This window comes from Notothenia rossii, assembly GCF_949606895.1.
Source record: "Notothenia rossii genome assembly, chromosome: 1".
Lineage (NCBI taxonomy): Eukaryota > Metazoa > Chordata > Actinopteri > Perciformes > Nototheniidae > Notothenia > Notothenia rossii.
This window is the reverse complement of record NC_136912.1, coordinates 76,081,395-76,103,514: the sequence shown is the minus strand read 5'-3', so window position 1 is coordinate 76,103,514 and position 22,120 is coordinate 76,081,395. Positions and strand designations below refer to the sequence as shown.

At 43.9% G+C, this 22,120-nt stretch overlaps 1 protein-coding gene across 3 annotated transcripts in view; it reads left to right on the top strand.

Moving 5' to 3' along the window:
• Nucleotides 1-7,250, top strand: part of kank4 (KN motif and ankyrin repeat domains 4) — a 77,115-nt gene extending 69,865 nt beyond the window's left edge. For all 3 annotated transcript variants that reach the window (XM_079653539.1, XM_079653538.1, XM_079653540.1), the window contains exon 10: nt 3,764-7,250. In XM_079653539.1, coding sequence (XP_079509665.1) covers nt 3,764-3,883 — 120 coding nt within the window. In that variant the 3' untranslated portion in view covers nt 3,884-7,250. The remainder of the gene's footprint in view (nt 1-3,763) is intronic.
• Nucleotides 7,251-22,120: the final 14,870 nt, after the last annotated feature.

Genomic DNA, 22,120 nt, shown 5'->3' with positions numbered 1-22,120 from the left:
TATTACACGAGCTGCAGCATTTTGAATCAACTGAAGCGACTTGACTGATTTCTTGGTACACCCTGATAATAAGGAGTTACAATAATCCAGCCTTGAAGTAACAAATGCATGGACTAGTTTCTCTGCATCGTTTTGAGGCAAGATATGCCTGATTTTTTGCAATGTTACGTAGATGGAAGTAGGCGGTCCTTGAAATTGATTTTATGTGGGTGTTAAAGGATAAATCCTGATCAAATATAACACCAAGATTCCTTACAGTCTCACTGGAGGCCAAATGAATGCCATCCATAGTTAGTATATCTTTAGATAATTTGTTTCGTAGATTCTTCGGGCCAAGTACAATAACTTCAGTTTTGGTCGTGTTTAACATCAAAAAAATGTAAGGTCATCCACGTTTTTAAGAAATCACACCTCCACGGAGCTCAACGCGATTCGTACCGACCAATCAGAGCACACTAGGCTCACAGGGAGGGGGGGGGGAGCTGCAGCGAGCCGTTTAGTGGAGAAAGGGAATACTGCTGAATACACATACTTTACAGAAATGCTGTTTGCAAAACCAATGGCAAGGAGCATTGTCCACCTCAAGACGGGTAACATTTAACCACACCTTGGAGCGCTTCTCTCCGCCATCTCCTCTGTGTGTTGCTGCATCATGTGCTGATGTAGCAGCTGCGTGTGTGTGTAAACTGCCCCGCCCCCTCGCACACAGACGGGAGAGATGTGGTCTGGATTTGAAAGGTCGAAAATACACCGACTATATACGCATTTGTTTATCTTTTTGCATGTTAGAAACGAGTTGGCGACACTAAGACTGCGAGATAATGTTTGTTTAGCAATAATACATGACCTTTCTCTTTCTCAACTCGCTACTCGGAGGGAAATCACTGTCATATGCCTTGTGAACACTCCGATAATGCCTCTCCACGTTACCTTTCTTTGGCAGAGCGACGCTTGCTTTACAAATAAGGCAAATAACCTTTGAATGTGACATCACAAAAAAATATTCTTCCTCCCATTCTGTGTGGAAGTGGTATGTCTTTAGCTTTTTGCTCAGTCCCGCACTCATTTTGTTGTTTGTCTCTCTAATTTAATTTGAGTTTTCCCGGCACCTGACTGATTTTGCATCGCTTTGCATTCTGGGTTAACAGACTGGAAAGCGATACAGTAGGTCGCTTTTTCTGTCAATCAAGTAAACTCCTGAATTAAGTGGCAGGGAGGCCAAGGGAGGAGGGATCAAAAACCTGTTTTGTCTATTTTAACGGAGCTGGATTTTTTTTTTTTATGAATGACTCGCGATCTACCAGCATTGCGGTCGACGTACTGGGCACCTCTGCTGTAGGCAAATGATGTCCTCAATGTGGTTTCACCTTTACCAGTAGCCATGTACAATTGATAGCAGTTGAAGCCCATGAAGTAGCTCCGAAAACGGTCCTCTAGCTTCAAATGGCAATTTAAGGCTAGCTCCAAAAGGGAGCAATCTCCATATACCCCCATGTTAAAATTATCAACGTTACAGCAGAAATAACAATGTTTACAGACTGATAAACCAATGGTTTTGGTCTCTATAGCTATGTTTCCCCTTTAGTATAACTGTTAGGGGTTCATTTGAATATAACTCATCCATTTTAATTATATTAAGATTTAAAGTAAATAGCACCAGGGACGTGGTGGCTATGAGTGGCATCTCAGACCGAAAGTAGCTTGAGTCTACTCCTCTGCATCAACCTGGCCGGTACCAACTTCTTTGACAATTCCTATTTTTGGATTAGCACAGAGTTAGACGGTGATGTCACTGTCAGAGCTGCCCAGTTATTAGGAAGGTCTGAAACTTCCTGTCAGTGCTGCTTTATTTGGACAGTAAAACATACTTAAGGGTGAATTATTTACTAAAACGCTAGTAATCAATGCGTCATCTCAACATGCAGTTATTGGCTTCTTGTATATATACAAGCAGTAAATGGTCACATGGCCAAGGGCTGCCTCACACACTTTCAAATTTGTCTATATTTAGCTGCTCCTGCGGCCACTGTTAGGTGTCCAGTAAGGGTTTAGAGAATACAATAGCTGAAGCCTGGCCCACACATGGTAGATTGATTGTTATACCTAGCGCATTATTGATTTCTGTGGATGGTTGATTGTCCACTCCAGCCCGACTTGGCCCGTCAGAGAACGGCCATATCACAACCTTTCCCTAACTCATCGTAAACAATCCAATAAACACTGCTGTTAACACTGATCCTGCTGCTTACTAAGCATTTCATAAGCTCGACCTCCACACATGAATATAGCTGTTGGCTTTGATTCTTGTTCCAAAGGATGCAGATATTGTCACACCTTATACAACACAATATGTCGATGCTTTCAACACTACCGTACCATTGAAGCATTTCTACAACACTTTTTCCAGTCCAAAACACCTCACCTAACTTAATTATCCCCAATCACTAAAAATCTGTAGTATAAATCATCTGTAGATTGTCAAACTTGGATTTGACTTCATCACATGGGTAATTGAGATTCATCTACCATCAGCCATGTGCCTCTAGTGGGTTATGTACTGTGTGACTCCATGACCACACATAAATATGCACTATAATTGGAGCTGGTAGGGGGTCAAATCATCTCAAAAATATTTTATATTATATGCATGACATTTCAAGCTGTTTTTGTGACAGGCGTGTGCAAACGTACACAACACTGCATTAACACTGTTTCGAGGCATCTGTATTACAATGAGTCATGAGGTGTCTGTCAGTATGCAGCCTTGTCACGTCTAGTTTGCTGTAATTTCTAATATCAAGTATTTGAGTTGAAGAATAAATACAATACGCAAGGACACACAGAGAGAATGATGCAGTTCGTTACAAACAGCTTTATAGAGCATTGACAGTTCACTCAGCACTGAAAACTGACTACTTTGTGTCTTAATTGAAGTATCAGTATCCATCACACAACCCATCTCAAACTAGCATATACAGAGATGGTTGGCATTTTCTGCTAGTAGATCATGGTTTGCTCCGTAAGTAATGAGAAGGATTAGTTTCATGAGACAGCTAAAAATGTGTCAGCTGTTAATCAATACATCTTTGAATATAAACGAACAAATCAAAACTTGAGTGTCAAATTATTAATAAGAGCATTACAACTAAAAGCATCAATGTGATTAGCAATATATATACTATGTAATGGCTTAAGCCAAACAATTCTTTAATTGGTCATTTAGCTTTTAAAAATGTGTTCTTTAATGCCAGTATTCATATTGCTGCTGCATTTAGATTGTATTTACATTATATTTTTCTATTTGTTCTTTGATGCCTTCCGACATTATTCCCCCCATTTTTCCCTCATTATATTCTGCATAACCCCACCCAGGCTTACTATATAACCCTGGACAATTTCACAGGCAATTTCAGCATGAATCTAAGAAGCTTTGCAGCAGATTATTATGATCTTTGCTGCACATTTTGGTGTGTAATTTCTGGAAAAGATAATTAGATCAGATTGAGAGAAACGTGACAGATAATTCCTTCATCTGGTGTATCCACAAGAGAAACATTCAAAACTTATTTCCACATACTGAACACAGCTTTTCAAATGATACAGTGTAGCCTTGCCTGCATTAGGGTGCAGTATATACGCATGTACTATAATAATAAGTTGTCAGAGGAAGAGCAACACAACACTGCCACTGTCAGGATAAGAAGAGTCACTACAATGATCGTTGATGTGAAACTGTAAAATGTTCTGGTTTTTTTCCCCTCAGAATCGACAGTCAGCACTGTCTGTGGCAGAAGCAGCCTCCCACCAAGAGATAGTTGATCTGCTGAAGACCCACGCTGAGACCCGGGCCTCTGAGCCCTCGGCTAACGCAGACCTCCTCTGAGCCAACACTGTTTACGTCTCCAAACCACCAAGGCCTCCCGACCCCCAAACCTTCAATTTACAAAACCCACCAACCAAGACAGAAAAGGTTGAATTGAAGATGGTAACACCTTACAATAGTCTGAATGACCAATGGAAAAAAAGCTGTGTTTACTGTGGAACTACATTTAAACCTCTGAGGCTGGAGTGTCCAAGAATGGGCAGACATATTTTTCTTCCACATCTCTGCCAACATGCCCCCTGGGTCTTTATGGATAGGGTGCATTAACCACTCAGTGGATGGACAACAAACGCGGCCCGGTTGAATAGATGTTAAGCCGCTGCCATGGTGACAAGTGTGATTGACAAGGAGAGACGGCAAGAATATAAAGTGGGAGCAGGGATGGACGGACTGGCAAGAGATATTCTGAAAAACTTGCTGCTTCTTATCATCAACTAGCTCATCAAGCTAAATGCTATAAGCACATGATCTACCTTTCAAATATATTATATATGACATTATTTCTATTTTTTTCCTTCATGACATTGACATCATTCTTTCCATAATTGGACATAAGCCATTATGAGAACATAGTATACATATAATGTTATTCTAAACAGATTATAAATCATAAACAAACACAGAAACTGTATTTTCTACTGCACTTTTTTATTGTTATTGTCTGTGTACAGTTAATAGTCCTCAATATTATTAGTATCGGTGTCCACAAGAAAGTATATATCTCCAAAAGTGTATCTGTATAATAGTATAGAACTCATGGTGAAATTATCATTCAGTGGATATTTAACAATATTTAAAGTATTGTTTGTGCCATAGTATTGATGTTTTTTTCACATACGGGACATGGGTGTTCGTCATGTGTGAATTTTCTTAATACAAATGGTTTAGATGGAGATGGAATGACACAAAATAAATGATTTTTTTATAACCACAATATAACCAGATTTAAGAAAGACAAAAGTCTTCTAATGCGAAGATTGTTCTGTTCGGAAGGTGCTGCATGCCAATACACAGTTACTCCCCCTACTGGCTGTCTTAAAGTACTAAACAACAGTATGTTGTAATACTGTCTGTTCCCATGACAGACATCTCTCTCTTTCTGCGTCCCTCAGTACAAATATAATATATGTCTTGTTCGCCTGCTCGTTTAAAATCAAATCTTGTATGCAACTGCTACAAAATGCACAATGAATGTCAGGCTGGCTGTGATACATTCCAAGAAAACAATGTAGCAAGTCTAACTATACCGGCATGGACCATGGGACTAACAGAGAAACCGACTGTCAGTTCAGACATAGGAATGAGTCTGAATATCTTTTACCATGTGCGACTACAGACACTTAATCTCTTAAAGTAAGTACAAAAGATCTGCCTTTCTTCAAGTTACTCACACTGGTTCATTTTGTTCCTGCCTCATATTTGAAAACAGTAAAGATTTAAAAACCTTAAGCAATGGGTTGTTAAAGGCTTGCAGTCCTAAAAGAAGCAATATGTATGAAATACTATTTTTTAAATTAAAAGAGGGGAGTGACTTCGGTCGATAGCCTTAATCAGAAGACCAACCTACATTTTAGAGATAAGATGTGTTCCAGGGAGTGTTTTCTTTTGTTTTTGTTCTCCACCAACCTACACCCATATTTCTAAAGTATATTAATACACAGTCGTACTGGTCTGAGAAAATGTTTACAACCTAACAGTTCCCCTTCAGTGACCCCTACCGGAAACCCCCAAATGTTCAGCAGTTCTGGAGATTACCATACCATATCATTGTGTTTTGAACACAAGCACTTTCGTAAAGTGAGGGAACTCCAAAAGACTCTGGATAATGCACCAATTACCATAATGCTACAAGTGGTATTGTTTTGTTTGACCCTCCCTGTCTGGTACATGCCTGAATCTTTCATACTCCATACCCCAAGTTTGTAATGCCATTGTCTGGGTTACTTAATCTGATTGTACAAACCCACCAGAAAAAGGTGGTTTCTGTTTGCCTGGGAATTGCTGGGGTTACTTAAGGTGGAATTTAAAGGGAAATACCACTCATTATAACAACTGCCAAATGGTCGATAACAGTCCAGTCTGCATTTACAGTACAGTCCGAAAATATATCATATTCCACAGAAGCAAGATTGTGGTCCAAGACGTGGATCACATTAAAAGACTCTTCAGTATCTGTGTCTGACAACTCAAACAGCTTGGCTCTTAATACTTTTAGAAAGATGGATTCCAAATACGTTGCTTTGCTTCAGTCATAATACATTTATATTACCATGAATACAATATGTAGGGCGGATTTAACAACTTTCTTTCTGAGCTGCGGTGTGATCAGACAACTGAAACGTTATTAATATGGGTGCTAATATGGGAGTAGTTATAACAATACATTGACATGAAGATATATTTATTTCATGAAGAACATTGATTACATGGAAGTAAATGGCCACAATGAGAATGTTTGGGCTTAGCGATCAGATCATCATTTGTTGAGTCACAAAGTAGCACAGATTTGCTCAACAATGATGCTGCATTTACACAGGATCAGAGAACATTTATTTTAAATTAATTCAGCACATTAAGGGAAATAAATTAGAGTCTGTGTATGCTTCCCTTATGTCACACAGCTAAAGGATGATCCGATCTGTGCTGTGGGAAATATCTGTTACATCTGGTCTTCCGTGCCTGTGTATTAAGTCTTTAAACAAATCATGTCGTCCATATGTTTAATCCAGTGTGACCCAGATGTTATTTGGTTTCATAGCTGGCCAGACACCAAAGAAGTGAAATCAAATCTGTACCACATGGGGTTAAATATATAGTTTATGTTCCTGTAAATGTACCCAAATACATGTACATACAGTATCGTGAAAAATATATAACAAGTATTGTCTGACAGTTTGCTCTAAAAATTATATAAGTATTTATTCCAAATGCTATATTTTTTACCGTATATAGTATACTTATGTATGCATGGACAAATATTCCAGTGATACTGTTGGAGGGGAATTTGAATGATTGAAAATGATGCTGGGTGTTCCCTCATGATGTGATTATACAGCTTATCTTTGACTGGTTGGGTGGTATTGTACATGTGCGGTGTTGACAAGGTTCTGGACTGTGTCATGTGCCCTTTATTGATACATTTTAAATTTGTGGGGAAATTATAAAACAGATTAACACTGGCTAAAAGTTAAAAGGGCAAAGTCTCCCTTGTTTGGGTAACCATCTAAAAATCAAAGTCTATGTACATGACAGGGTCAAGATTTAAAAACCTGTACCTCTCTGTAAAGTTCCTTGTACAACGGGCTTATATGTTGCGAACCAGAGAACTACTCTGGAATAAATATGAAGATTAAAAACTTGTTTCATGTTCCCGATTATTTCCAACAAATAATAGCAGCTACTGATGAGTTTAGATGTGTTTATTCACTTGCTTTTTGCCTTTATTTTCATTTATGCAATCAGTTTGGATGTGCAAAACATGAACTGAACTGTTTCTAATACAAAAACTACATTTCAGACAATCCAATTTACTAAACCTTGTTTCATTATATCCGAGAACCTCAATGGCAGATAAATATTAGCAGGCAAATTACTGTATAGAGATGGTAAGATCAGGTTGCATTTCATTAATTATTTTCAGCTTAACAAGGGAAAGACAGAACCAAATAGTGCAGCTTTTCCATCACACACATCAAAAATGTGTGAGAATTTTAAATGTGATGAATATCAATTAAACTAAATTGATGGATATATTTTGATGCGTAATCTCATCTCATGACTGATGTGAGTGCAACTATATGATAACGCTTTATCTTTAAAGCAGTTTTCTGAATGCAGTTATCCATGTTAACATGCTGCTGTAACATTGTTTTCTTTTCACTTTGGGATGTATTAAGTTTGGTTCTCAGCTCCAACGCCACGATATGATGTAATAAGAAACAGTGGCCAGCAGATGGTGGTATTGTAGTTTGGTAAGAACACTAACTGAGGGATTTTCAGGACTTGGATAATTGATAATGGTCTCACGCCTTCCTATAGGAGGATTGTTTCTCAGGCAGAAATGTATAAACAACACAACACAAAGGCTCTTACTTAATCACTGGAGGAAAAAATAATATTTCTTAGTATGCATGTATATTAAATATTTAATAACAAGCAAAAGTCCAGAAGTCCTGGCAAAGATATTACATAAGGAAAGTAAAAGTTGGCTACTGAAATGCAGAATATCGGTGTCAGTCAGTTCAACTAGAACATTGCACTCAAGTTTAAATACTAATACTTTAAAGAAAGTTTTCTTAAGTAGGCCTACATTTTGAAGTACCTAACCTATTTAAATAAAAATGTATAAAAATTGGTCTATTAAAATATACTCTGCAAATACTTGTATTGAAGGCCATATTTAGAATACAAAAAAGGAATACCATGGTGAAGTTAGTTTTGTTTTTTGATATTCGACAGACATATATATATATATATATATATATATATAGGTTTTATTCTGTATTAATAAACACACACATCAGTTGAGCCAAATAAACAGTGGGATGTTGCTCAGTCCGAAGCTAAGCATCCTTTGACATTGTTATGGTCACTTATATAGTGGTAAGATTTTTCTTAAGAAAAAGGATTCTAAATAAAAATATAAAGAAAACCAAAAACAACAATTACAAACAAACAAACAAACAATTTGGTTTGTAATTGTGAGTTACAATAAAGATGAACTAAAGTGAGTACTGTGGTGATTGACATTATTCACCCACGGATCTATGGGTTGGGGTATTGTTCTGCACGGACATTTGAGTGAGCCGGACTTCCTGTTTCCACCGGTCTTCGCTTCCCGGGCTTAAAGTTTTTACATGTGTTTGCAGATGCTTAACAAAAGTATAGCTTGTACCTTTGATACCCCGCTTCCGACTCCCGTCTCTTGGCACCACATTGGTGACCCCGACATAAGTCTTGTTGAAGGATCTGAGACTGAACCGAGCATGGCAAGTAATGCAGGTTTTTTTAAACTGCCGGAGTTTTGGGAGACATCTGCGGCTGCATGGTTCGCTCAGGCGGAGGCTCAGTTCGCCCTCCGCGGAGTGACTGACGACACCGCACGCTATTTTCACGTTGTTTCGGCGTTGGGGAGCTCCACTGCGACCCGGGTGGTAGGCTTTATTACATCTCCTCCTGCCCGGGATAAATATGCAGCGTTCAAGACTTTCCTGCTAAAGACTTTCGAGCTGTCACGGTCGGAACGGGCCCGACGCCTGCTCGCTATTCATAGCCTGGGGGACAACAAGCCTTCTGACCACATGGAAATGATGCTCAGCCTGCTGGGTACGGAATAACCTCATTTTTTGTTCATAGAACTGTTTCTTCGGCACATGCCGCCGCATGTACAGACAGTGCTAACTAACACGGCTATCACTGAGCCCCACGCTTTGGCCGAAGAAGCCGACCGGTTCTTCCTGGCAACACAGCGTTTTACCCCGGAGGTGCTGGCCCCGACACGCAGCGGCACCTTCCCTGGTACAGGCATGCCACCAAGCAGAAGCTCCGGGGCCGACGTCAGCAACTGCAGCCCTGGCCTGTTATTACCATGCATGCTACGGGGCGAAAGCGAAGATGTGCCGTCCCCCCTACACCTACAAGGTAACGGGAAACGCCAAGGCCTGCGCTCGGTAGTGGCCGCGAGCGTGGGCACATCCAACCGGCTTCTGTTCATCAGGGACACCCTCTCTGGTTGCAGACTCCTTTGTGACACAGGAGCCCAGCGGAGCGTCCTGCCGGCTACCGTGGAGGACGCCACCGGTGGAGGCCACGGCCGACCTTTAACGTCCGCTAACGACACCCCTATTCGCACCTATGGTACAAAGACAGTGGACCTGTGCTTCGAGGGTCAACGATTTATGTGGGATTTCGTCACGGCTGACATCACGCAGACTTCCTGTGCGCTCACGGGCTGCTGGTGGACGTCAAGAACAGCCGCCTGGAGGACGCGCTGACGTTTGCCTCGTTCACGTGTAACCGCGGCGAGGCCTCATTCAGCGGGCTCTCCAGCTCACTCTCACAGGGCTACAGGTTCCAGCACCTTCTCAGTGAGTTTCCCGACTTGACGCAGCCCACCTTTTTCCACTGCCAATACCAAACACGGGGTAGAGCACTACATTGACACTGAAGGCCCCCCTGTCTATGCTAGGGCCCGGCGGCTCAACCATGACATGCTGGCAGTCGCCAAGTCGGAGTTCGTCAACATGGAGCGTCTGGGCATCATCTGCCGCTCAGACAGCCCTTGGGCTTCGCCGCTTCACATGGTCCCTAAATCAGCCGGTGGCTGGTGACCGTGTGGTGACTACCGCCGCCTTAACGACGCCACTACGCCAGACCGCTACCCGGTCCCTAACATCCAGGACTTCTTTGCACACCTAGCGGGCAAGCTGGTTTTCTCCAAGGTGGATCTGGTGCGGGGCTACCACCAGGTGCCGGTGCACCCCTCGGACGTCCCCAAAACTGCGGTAATTACGCCGTTCGGGCTTTTCGAGTTCCTGCGTATACTGTTTGGACTTAAGAACGCAGCTCAGTCCTTTCAGTGGCTGATGGATTCAGCGCTCAGAGACATGCCATTCATCTTCGTCTATTTAGATGACATCCTGGTCGCCAGCTCCTCCTCCGAAGAGCACCAGGCACATCTCCGGGTCCTTTTCGCGAGGCTCAACCAACACGGCCTGATTATCAACCCGGCGAAGTGTCAGTTCGGGTTGTCCTCCATCCATTTCCTCGGACACCTCATCAGCAAGGATGGGGCCGTCCCCCTCCCGTGGAGGCCGTGTCTGCCTTTCCACGACCGCCTACAGCTCGGGCGCTCCGAGAGTTCCTCGGGATGGTGACGTTTTATCACCGGTTCACGCGCCGGGCGGCCCACCCCATGCGCCCGCTGTACGAGGCCCTCAAGGACAAGTCCCCCGGCCAGGCCATAGACTGGTCGGCTGAAAGGGAGGTCGCTTTCAACGCCACCAAAGCCGCCCTGAGCGAAGCTGCCATGTTGGCTCACCCGTCACACAGGGCCCCCATCGCTATCACCACCGACGCGTCTGACTACGCAGTGGGCGCGGTGCATGAACAATGGGTCGACAGCGCCTGGCAACCGCTCGCCTTTTTCAGCCGCCAGTTGACTCCCAGGGAGCGCAAGTACAGCGCTTTCGACAGAGAACTCCTTGGTCTCTATTTGGCGGTTCGCCACTTCCGTTTCCTGCTCGAAGGCTGGGAGTTTGCGGCGTTCGTGGATCACAAGCCACAGACCTTCTGCATGTCCAAGGTGGCCGAGCCGTGGTCTGCCCGACAGCAACGCCAGCTTTCGTACATCTCCGAGTACACCACGGACATACGACACATCGCTGGCAAGACTAATGCGGTCGACCCTGCGGCCCCTTACAACGGTCCGTTCAGGGTCATACGTCACTTGGACAAGAGCCTGGTGGTGGACATTGGTGGCAGGCCTGAGACTGTGTCCGTTGATCGGATTAAGCCTGCTCACGTGGACGTTTCCAGGCCGTTGGAGTTGGCTCTGCCCCCACGTCGGGGCCGCCCCCCGCCCCCTGTGGGGATGCCTTCGCCCTCGTTGGCGCCCCTGCCCTCGCCTGCGGCCCCGCCGTCCTCTGCCCCTGTGGTCCGTACGCGCCGGGGTCGGGTGGTACTTCCTCCGAGGGACGGGGATTTTGACTATGGGTGAATACTGGGGGGGCTTGTGTGTCGATTGACATTATTCACCCACGGATCTATGGGTTGGGGTATTGTTCTGCACGGACATTTGAGTGAGCCGGACTTCCTGTTTCTGCCGGTCTTCGCTTCCCGGGCTTGAAGTGTTGTACATGTGTTTGCAGATGCTTAATAAAAGTATAGCTTGTACCTTTGATACCCCGCCTCCGAGTCCCGTCTCTCGGCACCATAGTACCTACATGAACAGTAGGCTACTCACGGGTTAAGCTAATATTTACAATTGTGTTTAAATTAAAGCTATGCTGCCATCTTGTGATAACTACACAATATAGCAGTCATATTTAATACACATAAATTAAAGCTCAATAAAACAAGCTCAAAGCAGTGCTTGAATTGGGCCGGTACTCACCGGTATGCAGTACCGGCACTTCTGATTTGTACCCATGTGGTACCGGCACTTCTTACTGAGTACCGGCAAGGTGCCGGTACTCAGTAAAATGCCGGTACTCAGCCGCCGGCAATATACGTATATATTGTAAACACAACGCAGCGCAAATGTGGGTCTGACTCTGCCTCACAGAGGGTGACTGGCTGTCTACATGACGTGGCCTGCCGACATTGCCACTTTCATACAGATCATACTAATGCCCTCGATTGGTCTCTGCGTGTCATTCAAGCTCGGGAGGGTGTGTGTTGGTGTATGTGTGGCGCGAACGAGCGAGAAAGCGCGCGCACCGGTTACGTGTATTGTTGTTAGCATCTGGTGCTAGCTAGCTGCGCTAACGGATATAATGAGCTGTTTCAACAACAAGGTGGAGGGAAAGTCCTTTGCTGTCAGACTGAGAGGCTGAAAACTACAGCTCTGGTGAGGTAAATTACTCTCTGAGTCTTTAGATAGTTAACTTAGTTTAAGTTATCTCAGTGGGTCTCAAACGGTTCGGTCACCATTTATGTAAACACATATTTCCATTTGAGGGGGTAGTGATTAGTAAAATATGCATGAATAATACAAACAAAATGTTAACTAGGTGAAAAAAGGTAAGATAAACTTGTTGAGAGCTAAAACTAGTCTTTGCTGTTGCCTCAAAGAGGACCAGGGGGGAGAGGAGGGAGACAGGAGAGGCCGATTCAGGAGCCCAGACACACTCACAACTATAAATGAACCAAAAACAAATAAACAAGTTTCAATGTTTTTTCATATTGGATATTGTATGTTATTGGTTATGGCCATGTACTTATGATTTTATGATTATTTAAATGTATACATTTTTGTTTCATATGGGTGTAGTCTCTTTATTTCCCCCTCAAAATGCACCAGATTGATGCATTTAAGTCCAACATTTAAAAAAAAAATCTTACCGGGGGAGCATGCCCCCGGACCCCCCTATAGGGTTTGAGGCCCGGCCCCACTGTTCCCAAATACATTTTGCAATTTTTTTAAATAGTAACCCATCTCCATATGTTTCTTTTTGGGTAGTAGATTTAAATTAGAGGGCTATAACTTTGTGCAGCAACGCTATTGACAAATAAATCCAGCAAAATGGCACAAAAAACTGTTAGTGGCCTCAGGGACGAGGAGTCATTTAACCAGCCAGTAGGAGTCAAGCTTTACTTTCTTTTATATCCATAAAGAAAAAGTAAATCTGTTTACAGTTGTTTCATTATGGATGTTGAGAGGTATCCATATATCATTTTGCTCTCAAAGTGCACCAGATTGATGCATCTAACTTCAATATTTTAAAAAAATGTTCCCGGGGGAGCATGCCCCCGGACCCCCCTAGACTAGAGGGTGTCAGGTCCACTCCCCACTTATAAAAATAGCACTTTACCACGGCACCCCCTCTAATCTCAGATGCACCCTGAGTCATTTTGTTTAAGTACAGTGAGCCTTTCTAAAATATACAGTAAAGAGACAAACCCACCAGCATTATAGGATATACTATGACTTTGTGCCAAATACTTGTTGCTGATTTAGAGTACTGGCACCTTTTTTATTCCAATTCAAGCACTGGCTCAAAGTAAACATACCTGTAATACACGGGACAAACACACACATCCACAGTTGAGCCAAATACACAGTGGGATGTTGCTCAGTCTGCAAAGCAAAGTTCCACATCAGTGACGTACATGCTTCGTCCACTCCTTAGGTGCTTTCACACCGGATTACTTTTTTAGTTTGGATAGTTCCTGGGATTCTGCGTTCACTCCAAAAATATCTGGAACTAGAACTTTTTTTGCGAACCTTTCCACCCCTTTGTCCCTGCTAGAGAGCAGGGACTTTCCTGGGGAGAAAAATCTTCCAATTTCGGATTGGCTGGGCGAATTGCAAACCACGCCCCGTAAAACTCTGAAAAGTTTTTGTGAAGCCGCCATTTTATTTGCTTTATTAGCATTATTAGCATTAGCCCAGCGCATCAAGGGAGAGAGGTTAGGCTTGTTTGAGACGAGCTGTCCGACTTCAGGCGAGCCTTTTGAGACCTCCCCCGGCTGCGATCGGCTATTCTCGTCTACTTTCGAGGCGAGCCGCAGCTCGTCTCAAACAAGCCTTTTTGCTTCCGAAGCCCGTGGAGAGAAACTGCGCCGCCTCGCCGCGCCTCACTCTCAAGTCTGCGGGCGTTTTTGTCCCGCGAGATTTCAACGTCTCATGTAGGCGAGCCTCCAGAGCAAGTCGGACAAAATAGGCTTGTTTGAGACGCGTTGCGGCTCGCCTCGAAAGTAGACGAGAATAGCAGATCGCAGCCGGGGGAGGTCTCAAAAAGCTTGCCTGAAGTCGGACAGCTCCGAGTCGGCTTCTTCTTCGCCTTCTTCTTCTTCTTCTCTCGGTTTTATGGTGGATTGCAAACAACTTTAAGGTGCATACCGCCACCTCCGGAGTCGGCTTGACTCGGTTTGCATTTATAAAGAATGCACACATGTGTTTAATCGTTAATGTCAGATACTATGTACTAAGTAAATACATTTGTTCCTGCTCAAGATTAGATTCAACTTTATTGTTAGATTACAGGCACTGAGACAACGAAAGGCAGTTTGGCTTCCAACCAGGAGTGCAACAAGCAGTACAGTGAAAAGTAATGTACACAATCTACAGAATAAAATATAGAATGAATTGAATGATGAATAAACAGTGAGGGGTATGAATATACACAGCAGCCTGTGAGCAATGAACAGTGTGTATGAATATGCTAAGATATGTAAAGTATGAAAACGGTAAGCAGTGCAAGTATAGTATAAAATATATAGATATTAATTTCATGATGATAAACATTGTGGAACAATTATGAAAAATGTTAATGGAGGGGGCGACGTAAAACTGACACAAAACAACAACAAACTTTTGCCGAGTTTCATCACCAGCACGTGGTAAAAACCACCAATGAGCGCTCAGCTCTAGATACTAGCGAGTCGTTTCCCATCAAGCATTTCGCTTCCGCAGCCCGTGGAGAGGAACTGCGCCGCCTCGCCGCGCCTCGCTCTCAAGGCTGCGGGCGTCTTTGTCCCGCGAGATTTCAACGTCTCATGTAGGCGAGCCTCCAGCGCAAGTCGGACAAAATGACTAACCATCATGCAACGCACTAGCAAGACGTTGATCGAAATTGCGCAGGTCTGCGCAGGTCTCCCTTGTCTCAAACAAGCCTACTGACTAACCATCATGCAACGCACTAGCAAGACGTTGATCGAAATTGCGCAGGTCTAAGCAGGTCTCGCTTGTCTCGCTTTTCTCAAATAAGCCTACTAACTTATGGCAACACAAAATAAAACATGGGATCAGTGGAGTGATCAGGAGGTGTCGGCGCTTCTGGCGATTTACCGGGGCTTTGGGTGGTGATTTACTGCCACCCAAAGTCCCGGAATTCGACTCTGGGACTTCGGGTGGCAGCAAATCAACCAGAAGAAAAGATCAGTGTCAGTGCTTCATTATCAAATCCATTCCAATTGCTTATTGAGAGAATACCCAAATCAATGAAATTCCGTACCATGTTTTCACTGCTACTTTGTACCAAGGCAGATTCTCAGAGCCATACACATGAGCTGTACACATGCTGCGTTTTTTGGTATAGCTGTGTCTTTAGTTGTAAGCCCAGTGGCGATCTGTTCAACTGTCATATCATACAATAAAGCCATCGAAAAGAATAGGATACACTGTATCCTATTCTACACACAAAGACCCAGAATAACCTTTAATGCTGTATCCGATATCCGTGTGTCATAGCTCGGCTGTGGCACGACCTGGGCACGACGAGCTCATTTTCTGTGAGCGAGCGAGCGAGAGAGTGAACAAGAGAGCGCTAATGTACATAAGAAGTTGTTTCTACAACAAGGAGGAGGAGAGCTCTCTCCTGTCAGACAAATCTTATAATGTCAGCTCAGGGAGGTAAAGGACTCTTGAGTGTTTAAATGGTTGACTTTAGTCTAAGTTATCTCATGTAAAAAAGTATTTCCAAGGCACACCTTTAATATTATCAATATAGAAAACAAGAGAATAACAGGTATGTATGAAATCATTCCAACTCATAGAGGACAGTAAAACAAAAATCATTTATGCATAAAGAAAAAGTAAGTCTGTTTTAAACAGTACTGTTTCACATGGGTGTTGTTGAGAGATGTATCCATAGATTTAGTCCCTAACTTTGCTCTCAAAGTGCACCAGATAGATTCATTTAACTTCAACATTTAAAAAAAAATCTTCCCGGACCCCCTTAGAGGAGGTGAGGTCCACCACCTGCCCACCTCCCCCCGTCAAATTGTCCCACCCAGATTGAGGAGGCTTCCTACGCCCATGGTCTATGCTTCTTCATTATAAAATTACAATAGTCCACTTTGTCCCACCTTACTCCTCACATTCTAAAGGTGTTGAGCTGAAAGGCTCTCTCGCAGTCAATAGAGTAAGGAAGGTTTAATTACAAGTTTCTCAGTGAACGCAGAAGTCACTGCTAGAAGATCCAATAAGAACACATTAGCAGTTAGCAATTAGCCACCCAGAATGCACCTGTTCATAACAGCTTGGGTGTGATTGATTTTGGCCACTTGGCATGCTGGTTGAGTGGTGCAATTAAATCAATGATTAATTTAGGTAGATGCAACGGTTTTTTTTATATCTGAAAGACCTAAAGTTAGGTACAAGAACAAGTGCACAATTTGTATTTGTAAAATTATTCAGCTAAAATTTAAATGTTATGTGTTATTTGGAAATGTCCTTCTCACACCGCTTATATTTGCTCATTTGAGTTGTTTATCCATTGGATACAACACCATAGTAAAAGGTTCAGCAAGTATGAGCATAATGAAAATAAGATTTAAAGCAACACTGTTTTTAATGTACATGGTAATAAAATAATCTAGATGACACAAATGACAAATGTTTCTGAATGAACATGCAGTATGAACATGTTCTTCTTTAAAAGGACTAACTTCTCTAAGTTCAGATTTGGTATCCAACATATTGGATAATTAAGAGGGCCTATCATTAAATAACCTTGATCATTATGCCACGTTAACGGCTTGATTTCCTTCGGGACTATATCTGCTCTGAAACACCTTCTATCAATAAGCTTTATATCCTTCTTTCTCAAGAATTTCCTTTGTTCTGGTAGTTGCCTGTGCATATTGAGGACTCAGTTTCACTGATTTGTATCTAATTAATTAAAGTTGTAATGTTGTCCCTGTGATTGCTTAATGACTGTCATGGATTTGTCATCACTTATAGAAATATACCATGTATTTCAGTCAACATTTAAAGGTGATTTTCATTTTTATACTAGGGAATACAGTAGCTTTGTGCTCTTGTGGGATTCGGTTTTGTGAGGAAATAAAGAGACTTTAGAAGGAATTAGAAATATTAAATCTATCAAGGACTTCCTGACATGGCTTGAAGTTACTTAAAAAGTGCCAGCTGTTAAGAACATATTAAAGTCTATACTGTGTGGTTTATTATCAAAGGTCGTTTTTATAGTCTTGAAATCTGCCTGTTTCTTTACATTCCTTTATCATTCATAGCAAAGAGTGATCATGCCAGATGCAGCCATACAGTATGACACTAAAACACACGTAGAGCAAATAGAGCTGAACAGGACCTGCTACAGGGATATTTAAAAATAGAAGCATGTCTATGGATTCTTTTTAGGGGTAACAACACACACGGTTTATTTTTCATTATAAACACACGACCCCCACACACATAATATTTTATATAAATAAATAAATATTGGAATCATTTGATTGATTTAAGCAGACTCGAAATTCATTTTTTTACAGGAAACAGATGGCCGTTAATCACAAACTGAGAGGAGAGTGATTTGCTCTTAACTGAAGTGGATGATGTGTTAGTGCTGTTTTTGAGTTGTTCCGGCTGCAGTAATTACATAAACACACAATACACACTGGTGTGCTTGTACACGCATTAATACTGTATGTGGACACATAAACACACACATACATAGTCAGGCATATTTGTAATTCTCTTTGCACACTCTCTTACAGTACCATACTCTGAGGATTGTATATAGAGGAAACGAAAAATGAGTAAAAATTCAGTTTTTCTCTAATCACTACTGTTTGGAAGCCAGGGGAATGTAAAGATGAAGGCTTAATATGCGGTTTCCAAAATCTGTATTTGTACGTGGGAACCCACCACCTGTCCCAGCAGGTACAAACATGAATTTAATTAATTACTCAAACATTATGCATAAATAACATCTGCAGCACAAAGGGAGGAGCTTGTTGTGTTGTTCTAGTGTAATTGCACCTTGCACATATACGTCCCTGTAGCTGGCTGCCTCTGTGTGCCACATACACCAGTTAGGAAGGAAATAAGCCCATCACTGAAGCTCTGAATGAGCCGGTGAAGATGGCAGCATTGTCTTTTGGCTCCTCTCCAACTTTGCCCTTTTTCGTATTTTGTTTGTGTTTATTTACTTTTTGCCGTTTGCTTTAACATGGTTCGCAACATGCAAGTCGACCGCACCAACTCTGCTATACAATATAGTAGAGAGAAACTTCTGCATATCAGAAACTTTGTGGACAATAACCCACCGACAGACAATGGAGATCCACCATGGCTACCTGTTGTCCTACCTGAGAGACGCAGGAGGAAGACAAAGCGGGGGCCCCGTGCCGGGCTGCTGGTCAGACTGAGGAAACGAGAAAACCAACGCCCTCTTCCGAGTATTCTTCTGGCTAATGTTCAATAGATTGAAAATAAGCTAGATGAACTCAGAAGTCGGATTGCTTTTCAACGGGACATTAATAACTGTAACGTGTTCATTCTCACTGAGACTTGGCTCAACCCCGCTATCCCGGACTCCGCCATTGTTCCTGACGGATTCACAATCTTTCGCCAGGACCGGACAGTTAACTCGGGGAAAAGTAAAGGTGGCGGTGTGTGTGTAATGACTAATAACTACTGGTGCACAGATGTGAGAATTATTTCTTCAGGCTGTTCCGCTCATTTAGAGCACCTCATGATCACATGCCAGGCTTTTTCACATCTGTTGTGATCACAGCAGTGTATATTCCGCCGCTCGCCGACAACAACACGGCACTCGATCAGTTGTTTGGGATTATCGACAAAACCGAGACTTCACGGCCAGAAGCGGCGTTCGTTGTGGCCGGGAATTTTAACACTGCTAACATGAAGAAGGTCCTGCCGAAGTACTTTCAACACATCAGCTGCCCAACGACCGGGGGAAACATACTGGACCATGTTTATTCCCCTTTTCAACATGGATATAAGGCTCTCCCTCTCCCTCCCTTCAGACCACATCTAACTGCTGCTGCTGCCTGCTCACAGGCAGAAACTTAAACGGAACAGACCGATAACAAGGACAGTGCAGCGATGGAGTGACGAGTCAGATTCAGCACTGCAGGATTGCTTTGCATCTACGGATTGGAGTGTGTTTGAGGCCAATAACATCAACACACACACACGGATACGGTCATCTCCTACATTGGGAAATGCATCGATGATGTGTGTGAGGATCCACAGTGCCGCCTTCCTCTTTTTCCTCCTCTGTGTTTTTGTCTGTCTGTCTTCCTGGCTGTGCGTGGCTGACCTACATTTGGATTCCCGTCTCCACACCTCTCCAGCTGTTGTTCATCTCACTGATAGCCACTACTCACCTGCACCGGCTTAAAAGCCCGGTTCTTATCCTCAGTCTTCGCCAGTTCTTCGTTTATACTTCAGTGGTAAACAAACGTCCAGGCCGGAGGGCGTGTCCGAAACTCGACCAACAACCAATCACATGAATCTCCCGCCCCAGACACACAAGCAGCAGTTTGATTGGCTAGAGCTTGTACTGGCATATGATTTGATTGGCTTACGCTTCCGCCGAAGCTTCAAAAGTTGCTCAACTTTTGAACAAGCAAAGCGAAGCAACGCGAACAAAGCGAAGCAACGCTCCCAAAATGCAGTTCGGCAAAGTGTGACGTCACCCAATTCAAAGTGAATGGGCAGAAGCGTTGAAGCTTCAATGCACGCCGCTGTGTGGACGGGCCGTTAGTGCTTGCATAGCGGGTTCTCATCTCCAGTCACTCCACGTGAACCAGAACAGAAGAACTGGCCAAGAATGAATCCCGCAGGCACTGGATCGGATCCCGCCACTGTTCATCATGCCCTGTCTAGTCAGGGTACCCTTCTGGGTCAAAACGACCAGCTCATCCAGGCGTTAGTCGAGAGTAACCCATGGCTCATCATGTCTCAGAGTTAGCTCGCCAGATCTCTGCTCTCACTACCTCGGTCGCTGCTTCTCGTGCCACTCCCAATCCAGCTCCAGGAGCCATTCCATGGAGAAGTGGAGAGATGCAGAGGATTTATTTTTCAGTGCAACAAAGTTTTTCGCCAGCGTCCTGTTTCGTTTACAGCTGATGTCACCAGGATTAATTATGTTCTGAGTTTGCTCCGTGGCAAGGCTTTAACCTGGGCAGAGGCTTTGAGCTCTTCAGTGGATTATGACTCTCTGCGTTTTGAGTGTTTCTCAAATCAGTTTTCTGCCGTTTTTGATCATCCCAATTATTCTGGCTCCGCCGCTAATCAGCTGCTCAGTTTACAACAGGGAAACCAGACTGTGGCCGAGTATTCCATAGAGTTTCATACTCTCGCTGCAGAGGCTCGATGGGGCGAGGCGGCTCTAAGGGCGGTGTTTGTGAGAGGTTTAAAGGATCAGCTCCGGGATGAATTGGCAGCTCGAGACGTTCCAGCGGACCTTCTAGATCTGATTTCCCTGGTGTCCTGCCTGGACTGTCGTTTGCGGGAGCGCCGAGCAGAGTGGACAGAGCGTACTCCACCAGTCTTGCAAAGTAAGCCCAGTTTTCCCACTTATCTGTCCCCTCTGTGTTTAAGTCTCCTTCCGTCCTCTCGCCCCCCAGTGTGCCCACCACTTCTCATGAGGAGGCTATGCAACTGGGACGTGCTAGACTTTCCCCGGAGGAGCGTCTGCGCCGGATGAGTGCTGGCCAATGCATGTATTGTGGCAACGCCGGGCATTTCATTGCCAACTGCCCAGTTTGTTTTAAACAGGGCAGATGTGTGTAAATCCTTTAAAAGGGTTAACCCACACAAGGCTCCTGTTGGACCTGATGGCCTCCCTTGCCTTGTTCTGAGGGTATGTGCAGTTCAGCTGGCAGTGGTGACCACAGACATCTTCAACAGGTCCCTGCTGCAGTCTGTAGTACCCACATGTTTTAAACACTCCACCATCGTTCCTGTCCCCAAAAACACAAAAATCAACAGCCTCAATGACTACCGCCCAGTAGCACTCACCTCCATCATAATGAAGTGCTTTGAGCGGTTAGTCAAATCATTCATCACCTCCTCCCTCTCTGACTCTCTGGACCCCCTGCAGTTTGCCTACAGAGCAAACAGGTCCACAGACGACACCATAGCCCTCACCATCCACACTGCCTTCTCACACCTGGACCAGAGGAACACATATGTGAGAATCCTGTTCATTGACTACAGTTAAGCCTTCAATACCATTGTGCCCTCCAAGCTGGTCATCAAGCTCAGAGACCTCGGGCTCAACAGCGCCCTCTGTGACTGGATCCTGAACTTCCTGACGGGCAGACCCCAGGCAGTGCGGGTGGGAAACATCACATCCTCCACCCTGATCCTCAACACCGGAGCCCCTCAAGGCTGCGTGCTCAGACCTCTCCTCTACTCCCTGTTCACACACGACTGTGTGGCCACACACAGCTCCAACACCATCGTGAAGCTTGCTGACGACATGACCGTAATCGGCCAGATCACAGACGGCGACGAGACGGCGTACAGAGAGGAGGTTGAAAACCTGACATCTTGGTGCCAGGATAACAACCTCCATCTCAACCTCAGCAAAACCAAGGAGCTGATTGTGGATTACGGGAAACAGCAGAGAGAGGGACACGCCCCCATCGCCATCAATAGGGAGGCGAAGTCCCGCCCATCTACTTCCAACCCATGGGACCTTATTTCGGAAAAATTTATTTTTGAAGTCAATGGGGAGAGAAAGATTATTTTTCGATCCCGTTTGAACTGTGCCACGAATTACACATATGATGTTT